The 12,464-nt window shown below is 44.5% G+C and overlaps 1 protein-coding gene across 1 annotated transcript; it reads right to left on the bottom strand.

Moving 5' to 3' along the window:
• Nucleotides 1–3,952: 3,952 nt before the first annotated feature.
• LOC118638775 (zinc finger protein 211-like) lies at nucleotides 3,953–12,464 on the bottom strand. Its single transcript, XM_036274899.1, has 3 exons — nucleotides 12,432–12,464; nucleotides 9,681–9,807; nucleotides 3,953–5,241 (listed from the first exon to the last, which is right to left on the bottom strand). The coding sequence occupies exons 1-3, from the start codon at nucleotides 12,462–12,464 to the stop codon at nucleotides 3,953–3,955; spliced, it is 1,449 nt and encodes a 482-aa protein (XP_036130792.1).

Below are 12,464 nucleotides of genomic sequence, written 5' to 3'. Positions count from 1 at the left end.
AGCATTGAGCTCCTTGGTATTTATCCAAAGTAGTTAGAATTATATCCAGTCCTGGCCGGTTCAGCTCAGCGGTTAGAGTGTCAGCCCGCAGACTGGAGAGTCCCAGGTTCGGTTCCCACTAAGGGCACGTACCTCGGTTGCAGTTTGTCCCCTGTTGGAGTCCTGTGGGTGGCAACCAGTTGATGTATCTCTATCTTTCTCTCTCTCTCCCTTCCGCTCTATCTGAAGATAAATGAAAAATGTCCTCAGGGGAAGATAAAAAAATATTTAAAAAAGGCAATGTATCAAGTGATGGCGGGGATATGGATGAACTGGAAGTCTCATACACTACAGGTGGGAATGCAAAATGGAACATTCATTTTAAACCAGAGTTTGGTAGTTTCTTCAAGACTTAAACATTCATCTACCTTGTGACTCTCTTAAGTTTTTGCCAAAAAAAAATAAAACAAATATACAACCATAAAAGGAACTGAGACAAATGTTTGTAATACCTTTATTGTTAGTATTCAAAACTTAGAAGTAACCTAAACACCCATAAAAGATTAATGGATAAACTAAAAAATGGTATATATAAAAAAATAAAAATATTGCCCTGGCCAGTTTGGTTCAGTGGTAGAGTGTCGGCCCACGGACCAATGAATTGCGGGTTCAAGTCCGAACAAGGGTACGTACCTTGGTTGCAGTTCATCCCCAGCCCTGGTCAGGATCATGCCAGAGGCAACCAGTTGGTGTCCCTCTCACCCTTTCTCTCTCTCCTATTCTATCTGAAGATAAATAGAAAAATATCCTCAGGTGAGGATTAAAAAATATATATATATATATATATATATATCCCGGCTGATGTGGCTCAGTGGTTGAGTGTCGAACCATGCGCTAAGAGGTCACTGGTTTGATTCCCGGTCAGGGCACATGCCCAGGTTGTGGGCCCAATCCCCAGTGGGGGGCGTGCAGGAGGCAGTCAACAGATGTTCTCGCTCATGGATGTTTCTATCTCTTTCTCCTTCTCCCTCCTCTCTCTCTAAAAATCAATAAAGGCAAAAAAAAATATGTGTGTGTATATATATATATATGTAAAATAATATTATTCAGGGGGATAATTGAGCTACTTTATAATACCAATGATGAATCTCAATTAGGCAATTGTGAAACATCAAGGAAATCAGAATTCCAAAAAATTCAAGAAAATGTCCTGGGCTGTTTGGTTCAGCAGTTAGAGCATCAGCCCGCGGTCTGGAGAGACCAGGGCTCGGTTTCCGCAAAGGGCACGAAGCTCGGTTGCAGTCTGTCCCGGCCCTGGTTGGGTTGTGTGGGTGGCGACCACTTGATGTGTCCCTTTCACGTGGATGTTTCCTTCCCTCTCTCCCTCCCACTGTATCTGAGTAAAGAATGTCGTCGGGTGAGGATTAAAAAAAAAAAAAGAAAAAAAAAGATTAAAAAAAATTTTTCAAGAAAATGCAAAGCAAGGTGTAGTAAGGGAAAGTAAATTAATGTTCACCTGGAGAGGTGGTAAGGGCAAGATTATAATAGAAAATTAGGTAGACATAATGTGACAGTTACAGTCATCAGGACTACGGTGACAGTTTTGGAAGTTCACATCTATGATAAATTTATCAACAGGTTTTTTTTTTTTTTGTTTTGTTTTTTATCCTCACCCGAGGACATTTTTCCATTTTTTTTTTTTTTTTTTTGTTCAGGTAGAGTGGGAGGCAGAGAGAGGAACAGAGAGAGAGAGAGAAACATCGACGTGAAAGGGACACATCGAGTGGCTGCCACCCGCACGACCGACCAGGGCCGGGGACAAACTGCAACCGAGGTACGTGCCCTTAGCGGGAACCGAACCCAGGTCTCTCTGGACCGCAGGCCGACGCTCTAACCGCTGAGCCAAACCGGCCAGGGCTATCAACAGGTTTTTAAAAAATTATTTTCTTTTTCTTTATTGATTTGAGAGAGGAGAGGGAGAGATAAAAATATTGATGAGAGAACATTGACTGGCTGACTTCTGCATGCCCCCCACTGGGGATTGGGCCCACAACCTGGGCATGTGCCCTGACTGGGAATCAAATTGAAGCCCTCTTCTTCCATAGGTTGACGCTCAACCACTGAGACACACTGGCTGGGCTCAAAAGTTTAAAATATATATATATATATATATATGTAAGTTATACCTTAATAAAAATTTAAAAATTGGCTCAAGATAAAAAAAATTTTTTTTTATCCTCACCCGAGGATACTTTCCCATTTTTTTGTTCAGATAGAGTGGGAAGGAGAGAGAGGAAGACAGAGAGAGAGAAACATCGACGTGGAAGGTACATATCGAGTGGCTGCCACCTGCATGACCAACCAGGGCCAGGGACAAACTGCAACCAAGGTACGTGCCCTTAGCGGGAACCGAACCCGGGTCTCTCTGGACCGCAGGCCAATGCTCTAACCGCTGAGCCAAACCGGCCAGGGCCCTTAATAAAATTTTAAAAATTGGCTCAAGATAAAAAAAATTTTGCACGTCCTACTTATTTTTGGAAAACAGATTTGGTAAACCTATATTGATTCCACCATCTCTGTCTTCATGTCCTCTGGGAAAATCAGTTTTCCTTCAGTGTCAGCCAATCAACAGGACAAAGAATATAAATCAACAGGATGTTGCCTGGGTCAGAATTCCATCTCCAGATTACAAATCCCCCTTTCTTCTTTCTATCTACCCTGTGAAGTAATGCCTTTGAGGTGAACATCACTAAGAGGCTACAGGAATCCACAAAACCTTTTACTTTCTCTGACCATGATTTAAGACCCACAAGACAAATAAATATACCTTAAGGTTTTAAAATTAGTGTGCAAACAGATCCTGCTGGTCACTGTCACAGACGTTACAGATGAACATTTAGAAAGGGCAGCAATACAAATGTGGTCAAAGTGGCCAGTTTGTTTTTTTTAATTCTCACCCAAAGATATTTTTCCATTTATCTTTAGATAGAGAAGGGAGAGAAACATCGATGTGAGAGGGACACATCAATTGGTTGCCTCCCACACGACCCCGACCCGGGCCGGGGAGGAACCACAACCCAGGTATGTGCCCTTGACCAGAATCAACCTGTGACTCATTGGTCCACAGTCCGACACGCTAACTGCTGAGCCAAACTGGCTAGCTTTTTTTGCCAAAATACTGTGCTTGTGAAGGGACATGCTTGTAGAACCCATTATCAGTTTACAAACTAGGCCACACAGTAACAAAACACCCATAATTAAATAGGAAGAGCCCTTCATTTTTATACAAAGCAAAGCAATATGTAACAGGCAGTTAGAGTTTCTGACCTGGAAGCTAGAAAATCTTATAACAAGGATCATGTGAAACATGACCCTGAAAATGGTATTGCTTGGGGAAAGAGGCCAGCCAAACTCATATGATATTCTCTGGGCCAACATCAGCCCAAGTCCATGTCCAAGGTAGTCAAGGATGAAAAAACACTGACCCATCCCCTACCAAGAGTTTGGGTTACTCCAAATTTGCTCCAGTACAGGGGAAAACAGAGTTCCCTGAGCACACTGGGATAATGACTGATATGGAACAGGCAGGTGGTAGAAGTCCAATGACTTTGACCACAGAAAATGGCAGTGAATAAATCTGGCAAGAACCCTGAGCAGGTTAGAAAATGCAACATAGCCCCGCCTTCCCCCAAACTGAAGCTTCTGGGGATTCTCTCCACTGTGCATGTGTACATGTATGAGAATTCAGACAAAATGATCCCAGTTATCACCAGTGTCCTTACACAAAACAATGACATTGCACATTTCCTGCATATCTGTGGCTTTTTCTACTATGAACTCTCCAATGTATTGAACGCATATTTTCCCTAGGTTTCTCACATTTGCTGCACTCGTTAGACCTTTCTCCTGTGAATTCTCTAGTGGTAACGATCACCAGAACTAAAACAAAAAGATTTCCCATATTTGCTACATTCTAAGGATGCTTTCTATTATGAATTCTCTGGTGTCTTGAGAGGTGAGATGATTGCTTAAAGAATTTCCCACATTCATAACACTCATAAGGCCTTTCTCCAGTGTGAACTCTCTGATGACAATGAAAGCTGTAAATCCTGGTAAAAGATTTCCCACATTCACTGCATTCATAAGGCTTTTCTCTGTGAGATCTTTGATGACTATGAAAGTTGTAAATCCTGGTAAAAGATTTCCCACATTCACTGCATTCATAAGGTTTTTCTCTGTGAGATCTCTGATGACAATGAAAGTTGTAAATCCTGGTAAAAGATTTCCCACATTCACTGCATTCATAAGGCTTTTCACCTTTGTGAGATCTCTGATGATAACTAAGGGCAGAGTTGGAGGTAAAAGATTTTATACAGTCACTACACCTGTAAGGCCTTTGTCCAGGTTGAATGCACACTGAACTATGACTCAAAGATTTCACACATTTATGGCACACAAACTTGTTTCCATCGAGCCCTCTCTGGGAATAAATTAAAGCTGATCTGTGGCTTAAAAATTTCCCACATTTGCTGCACCTGGGCTGTTTTTCCCAAGTTGGAATTCCCTGATATTCACTGAGAGTTGAGCTTCTCCTAAAGGATTTTCCACATTCACAACACACATGAAGCCTTTCTTGAGTGTGGACATTCAGGTGGGCAACGAATAAAGATGTATACTTGAATGCTTCCCCACATTCAAGGCACATAAAACACTGTCTTTCAGTGTGAACACGCTGGTCCTGAACAAGTGTGAATATGGAGCTGAAAGCTTTCTTGCATTCTTCCCAAGTATAATCACATTTCCTGCTTTGTGAAGTTGTAAACTGGGTGATTTTGTTTGACTCCTCCCTAATTTGAGTGGCCTGTTGCTGCTTATGTCCCAGGCTAGCCAGGAAGTCCTTCTCAACCTCCCCACAGGTAAAGGGGTTCCCTGACTGGTGGTTTCCGCAGCTCTTCACACGTGAGGCTGTGTGCACAGTACTTCTGAAGGGTTTCTCTCTCATGGGCTGCTCCTGTTGTTGGTCACACTTTACACTGAAATAAAATGGCTTTGCACATGCCCCACACCTCAGCAGTTTCTGGCTGTGTTGTGTTCCCTGCTGCTCAACCAAGAGGAAAATGTCTCTCAAGATTGGCCGACAACTCTCACAGGGGTGGGTCTTCTGCAAAGATGAAGCTCCCTTAGAACTCCCTGTAGGTGACACACTTACAGAAATGCTCTGTTCAGTGGGTGCTTTCACATCCTCTGTTCCACAGCAGCAACCTGAACGCAAAGAAATGCTGGTGACGTACATGCCGACATTATAGGGAGGAGCAGTCCCATCACAAATGTCCATCTGTTACATCTAGAAATGAGTCTGTAAAACGCTTTTCAAGACGGGAATTTAGATCTAGTTGAAGTGACTGCTGTGTACTACTGGACCCACAAGATTGAAGAACAGTGGAAACCTCAACAAGTGAGGACACAAAAATACGGTGTGATGCAAGGAAGAATGGCAGTTTGTACAAGGCAGAAATAGACAGTAACACAACAATAGATGTCAATATTCCCTTCTTAACAATGGGCAAATCACCCAGGATATCCATAAAGAAACTTTGGAAAAACCAGCGGGAATTGAGGCTGAGGCAGCTGCAGCCCCAGGCAGCTCCTCCTAAAGGGCTCACGCACAGACTTATCGGACTCACTCCCTCTAAGACTGGAGGGGAGGCAGCTCGAGGGGGGCCAGACACAGGGAAGAACTGAGCTGTTTGGCACTGGAGCGGTGTTCTAGAGGGGGGCTTTCTCCGGGACAGACGTGCTTTCAGAGGCCTTTGTTCCTTTGGTGGCAGACAGCCACCATATCTGGGACTCCAGCAACCTGGCTCACACTGGTTGCCCCGCCCTGGTGATTCCCTGAGGCCCCGCCCCACCCAACTTTCAGGCCCACCCAAGTTGTTGCCAGTTGCTTTATCATAGGATTGGCCTGTCGTAAATCCTGCTTCAGGTTTTCCTAAATTCTTTCAAACAAGCAGCATCTGGTCTCAGCGAGCCCCATACCGCTCATTTAGTGGCCCCAGGCCCAGCACTAGAAGTAGCCAGACTTGGGTCACAATTTGGCTTTTCCTGGGCACCTTCAATCTCAGTAGCCATCTTCAGATCACTTTGTAGCTTATCCCTGGTGGCCCCAGGAAGAACACAGGCAGTGGCTGACCTGGCCCCCGAGCCAGCACACCCAGTGGACAGCTTCAGAACACTGTGAAGCACCACCACCCAACCACCTCCACAAGTGACACACTCAAGGAAGACTCAGTGGGTACCAGAGCCCTGCTGAAATAAGTCTTGCTCTGTGTGGTGGGTCCCTGCACAGGTGATCATCCAAGGTGGTCAGAGGTCGGTGGATAGTGGGCACAGCCAGTTCTGCAGATGATCAGCCTGAGTAAAACCCTCTCGTTGCCAACAGCAATCAAGACTCACTTACAATAGAAGGGTGCAGGTTCACATGAGAGGTGCACCTCAAGGTCCCAGCTGGGAGATCAAAGAGGCTGTGCAACTGGACCCTATAGAACACCTACTATAACAGGCTACCCAAGGAAGCACAGGAGACATAGGAACTCTACCTAATACATAGAAACAAACACAGGGAGGCAGCCAAAATGAGGAGACAAAGAAACAGGTCCCAAATGAAATAACAGAACAGAACTCCAGGAAAAGAACTAAGCGAAATGAAGATAACCAACCTAATAGATGCAGAATTCAAAACACTGCTTATAAGGATGCTCAATGAACTCAGTGAGAACTTAAATGAACTTAGCTGAGGGCCTCAAGAGCATAAAAAAGGACCAGTCAGAAATGAAGGATGCACAGTCAGAAATGAGGAGGCACTAACTGAAATAAAGAATAATTTATAGATTTAATAGTAGAGTAGGTAAAGCCAAGAAGCAAATTACCAATTTGGAATATAAGGAAGCAAAAAATACCCAATCAGAACAACAAAAAGAAAAAAGAATCCAAAATAATGAGATTAGTGTAAGGAGCCTCTGGGACAACTTCAAGCAACATTTGCATCTTGGGGGTGCCAGAAGAAGAGAGAGAACAAAATCATTCTATCCTGCAAAGCTGTCATTTACAATTGATGGCCATATAAAGTCTCCCAGACAAGAAAAAGCTAAAGGAGTTCATCACCACCAAACCATTTTTTTTTTTTCCTCACCTGAGGACATCCTTCCATTTTTTGTTCAGGTAGAGTGGGAGGAAGAGAGAGAGAGAGAGAGAGAAACATCGACATAAAAGGGACACATCAGGTGGCTGCCACTCGCACAACCAACCAGGGCCGGGGACAAACTGCAACCAAGGTACGCGCCCTTAGCGGGAACCGAACCCGGGTCTCTCTGGACCACAGGCCGATGCTCTAACCGCTGAGCCAAACCAGCCAGGAACACCAAACCATTATCATATGAAATGTTGAAGGGTCTTCTTGAAGAAAAAGATAAAAAATATAAACAAACAAAATGGCAATGAATACATATCTATCGACAATTGAATCCAGAAACAAAATGAACAAGCAGAACAGAAACATGCTCAAAAATACAGAGGGCATTCTGTTGGTTGCCAGATAGGAGGGGGGTTAGGGGAAAGGGTGAAAAAAGTGAAAGGATTAAGAAGTACAAATTGATTGTTAGACTGACAAACTTCAAAGGGAAGGGGGGTGGGAAGAAATAAACCAAAGAACTTATCTGTATATATGCATATGTATATATGCACAGACAACAGTGGAGGGAAAGGCAGGAAGGGGGCGGGAGTGGGGAGGAGGGGGTCAATAGGGGAAAAAAGGAATATCTGTAATACATTACACAATAAAGATAAGTTTTAAAAAAAAGATAAATGGAAAAATACCCTCGGGTGAGAATAAAAAAAGAAATTAACCAAGAAGCTGAAAGATTTATACTATGAAAACTTTCTTTTTTTTTTTTTTTTTTTATCATCCTCACCCGAGGACATTTTTCCATTCTTTGTTCAGGTAGAGTAGAAGGGAGAGAGAGGAACAGAGAGAGAGAAACATCGACGTGAAAGGGACACATCGAGTGGTCGCCACCCGCACAACCAACCAGGGCCGGGGACAAACTGCAACCGATATATGTGCCCTTAGCGGGAACCGAACCCGGGTCTCTCCAGACCGCAGGCCGACGCTCTAACCGCTGAGCCAAACCGGCCAGGGCATATACTATGAAAACTTTCAAACACTGATGAAGTCAACTGACGACCAAAATGAATGGAAAGATATCCCGTACTCAGGGAACAAGGGAATTAATATTGTTAAAATGGGTATAATACCCAAAGTATTGTGCCGTTTGTAGGCGATTCCATTAAAATTTCAATGCTTTTTTTCACAGAAATAGTAAAACATACCTAAAACCCATATGGAATCACAAAGTGGCTTGAATAGCAAAAGCAATCTTGAGAAAGAAGATTAAAGCTGGAGGAATCACACTCCTGATTTCAAACGATTACAAAGCTATACTAATCAAAACAGCACAGTACTGGTATAAGGACAGAGAGACCAATGGAAAAGAAAAAAAACACAGAAGTAAACCCATGTATATGAAGTCATCTGATTTTTGACAAGAACACATCATAGGTAATGTATAGTCTTCACATTAACAGTGTTGGGAAACCTAAACCAACGTGCAAAAAACAAAAACTGAACTCCCATCTTTTAGCACTCATGAATATAAACTCCAAACAGATTAAAGACCTGAAACCATAAAACTCTTAAAAGAACACAGAGAATATGTTCCTTTAACTTGTTCTTGGCAATGATGTTTTTGAACATTAACATCAAAAGAATAGGCAACAGCCATGGCCAGTGTGGCTCAGAGGTTAGAGCATGGGCCCACAAAGAAGGGTTGAGGGTTTAATTCCAGGTCAAGGGCAGGTTGCAGGTTGGATCTCCTGTAGGAGGCAACCAATCCACATGTCTCTCTTCCACTCTAAAAAGAAAAAAAAAAGTCATTATGCCAGATGTTAAGTGCAGTAATTAACTTTATCGTGGAATTTCATAATGTATACATATATCTAACAATCATACAATACACTGAAAGTATATATAATTTTGTCAACTGTACTTCAATAAATTGGGGGGGGGGCAGGGAGTAGTAGAAATCTAAACACTACAAAAAAATAATTTAGAGGATACTCTTGAAAAGTAGCCCATCATTCAGTTAAGTAATGACCATGACCAAAACTGCATGCTGCCATAGGCAGGCACAAAGAAATGTCAGCTAGGGAAAGGGATCAAAACCTAGACACTAGCCCTGGCCGGTTTGGCTAGGCAGTTGGAGCATCGGCCTGAGGACCAGAGAGTCCCGGGTTTGGTTCCCGCTAGGAGCACGTACCAAAAAATAAATAATTGATTAATTCAAAAAAAAAAAAACCTAGACACTAGAAACTGCATGGATTGGGCCACAGTAGACAGTGCACAAGATGGAATCCATTAGCCTTGTTGCAAAACTATGGACCTTGAATCCTTCCCTATAAGGCCTCAGTTAGCAGGTGCGGGGCTGTACGAAATTTAGTGCAAACAATCCAGCCGTAATTACCCAGAAAAATGGGGAAGCAAGCAGTGCTCACAGTCATCATGTGAGGAGAGAGCACCCTTTGGGGAAACGGGGACATGGGGAAATGCAAAGACTAGTCCAGGTCACTGTGGAGAGTGAGGGTCTTACCCAGAGAGGATATAAGTGCAAAGTTCTCCAGCATCACATGCAGGTACAGTTGTCTCTGAGCCTCACTGATGAGGCGCCACTCCTCCCATGAGAAGTGCACAGCAACATCACGAAAGGTCACACTGTCCTATAATAACAGGGAAAGATCAAACTACCATTCTCTCTCTGAGAACCCACTGTCCACTCCGCAAACATCTACTCCCCACTCACCCTCCACCATAGCTGTCCTCCCACCACCACAAAGGAGAAACCAGGCCCTCATACCACCAATGCCTATTCTCTCCTCACCATTTCATTAATCACTGTGTTCAACTCTCAGCAAAAGGTCGACAAATGCCATCTAAGCACTGGGTCTGGCCTATAGGATTCTATACTTCTTGCCAAGCAATTCCTCTGGTGTCTCTCACATTGTGCCTCCGTGACAGTCAAACATGGGCTCATGTTTCACCTGAAGGTCTCAGAGTCCTGGGGACTTCAGCTCACATTTCCTATGTATGTATGTGCACATCATTTTGTAGACTGTACTTCTCTCACCTCTTCAGAACCCAGGTTTACTCTCTCAGCTCTGCCATGGTCCTGGCTTCATGCCATAGGCATCTCTCTAAACCAGTGGTTCTCAACCTTCCTAATGCTGCTACCCTTTAATACAGTTCCTCATGTTGTGGTGAACCCCAACCATAAAATTATGTTTGTTGCTACTTCCTAAGTGTAATTTTGCTAGTTATGAATCGCCATCGGAAATGTGTGTTCTCCGATTGTCTTAGGTGACCCCTGTGAAAGGGTCATTCGATCCCCGAAGGGGTCGCGACCCACAGGTTGAGGACCGCTGCTCTAGACTCACCCATGCACTTGGCCCATGGATGAGTCCGACTGGTCTCCAGAAAGTGCTTAACAACTTTCAAAAGAACCCAGGACAACCCAAGTTCTATGATGGATCCCAAAGCCAGAGTGTCTAATGGTGGAGCAAAGGTATAATGTCCACCACAAGGAATAGTTATCTTAAGACCAACAGGCAACTCCACAGAACATAACAGACACTGGTACAAGGTAATTTATATGAAGATTGGGTCAAAGTAGAACCAACTATTCTGTGCAAAAGACTCCTGTTACTGGACCTATTTTTATTGTGTAACTCAAGTAATGATTGACAAGACAAAGGAACAAAGAAATCAGTAGGGCCAGAGGCCATACCTTCTGGTGGTCCATACTATCACCAGTTTGATATTTATCTCTATTGTCATCCTGGCCATTACTAACAAAAGTACTTTGAAAAGGACAAAGATCATCATTACCTACAAGACTTTAATTTGCTAACTAAGGACAGTGAGGTTGGTCCAAAGGTCATAGCATGAAAGGACACAAAGATGTCCTTCCCACTTGCCTCTAATCCTTGCTTCGATATTCACCACCCAGCCCTGGCAGGTGTGGCTCAGTTGGTTGCAAAAAGTACCCTGCACTGAAAGGTCACCTGATACCCAGTTGGGGCAAATGCCCAGGTTGTGGGTTCAATCGCTAGTTTGGGTGCATTCGGGAAGCAACCAATGTTTTTTTTCTTTCTCTCTCTAAAAATCAATAGAAACTTGTATGTAAACATATCCTCTGGTGAGGATTAAAAAAAAGTACACATTTAATCACCTTCCCCACCTCCACGGCCACTTTTGTGGTCCATGAACAGCAGCAGTGGATGAAGCAGTAACAGGGCCGTCCTCTGATTCAAACCACTTGATAAGAGACGGCCCACTTCTCATGCTTGAATTTGGGCCCCACTCCATTTATTTTTAAATGTTTTTATTTATTTTTTTTTTTTTTTTTTTTTAGAGAGAGAAAGGAAGGGAGAGAGAGACAGAAACATTGAGTGTTGAGAGATACATCAATGAGCTGCCTCCTGCATGCCTCCCAACTAGGGGTGAGGCCTGCAACCTGGGCATGTGCCCTGACTGGGAATTGAACTGGGACCTCTAAGACCATGAGAGGACGCTCAATCCCGGAGCCACAGGGCCAGACCACGCTCCACCTTGTTCCTAAAGAAAGTAAGGAAAGCCCTGGCTGGTTTGGCTCAGCGGTTAGAGCGTCGGCCTGCGGTGCAGAGAGACCTGGGTTCGGTTCCCGCTAAGGGCACATACTTTGGTTGCAGTTTGTCCCCGGCCCTGGTTGGTCATGCGGTGGCAGCCACTCGATGTGTCCCTTTCACATCAATGTTTCTCTCTCTCTCTCTTCCTCTTCCCTCCCACTCTATCTGTACAAAAAATGGAAAAATGTCCTCCGGTGAGGATAAAAAAAAGAAAGGAAAGACGGGCTGTGGGGCCCTGGCCTGTGTGGCTCAGGGGTTAGAGCATGGGAACACCCACCCAAAGTCCGCACCTGGGTTGCAGGTTCGGTCCTCGCCCTGTCACTGAGGGAGGCAACCAGTGGATGTGAGAGGAAACATTGATGTTTCTTTCTCTCTCTCCACCACCTACTCCCTCCCTTCCACTCTAGAAATCAATGGAAAATAGAACCTTGGGTGAGGATCAACCAAAAATAAAAACAAAACAAAAAACCCTGCTGTCGGGTCGGCAGCCCCTGAATGTCTGAGCTAACGACGCCTCAACCGTCCCCCTCACACACCCACGTCACACCACGTGTCAACCACGAGGGACTCTCCGTGCGGAAGCCGCCTGGGCTGCAGGATGTGCCGGGCGCTCGCTGCAGGGCTCGGGGCGGGGAGGCGGGGAGGCGGGGAGGCCGGGAGGCCGGGGGCCGCGCTCTCACCTCCGCCGGGCGCCTCAGCGCGGCCGCCGCCAT

This window comes from Molossus molossus, unplaced genomic scaffold (genome assembly GCF_014108415.1).
Source record: "Molossus molossus isolate mMolMol1 unplaced genomic scaffold, mMolMol1.p scaffold_m16_p_21, whole genome shotgun sequence".
In the NCBI taxonomy this organism is placed as follows: Eukaryota; Metazoa; Chordata; class Mammalia; order Chiroptera; family Molossidae; genus Molossus; species Molossus molossus.
Note: the sequence above shows the minus strand (reverse complement) of the source record. Positions and strands in the feature narration are given on the sequence as shown.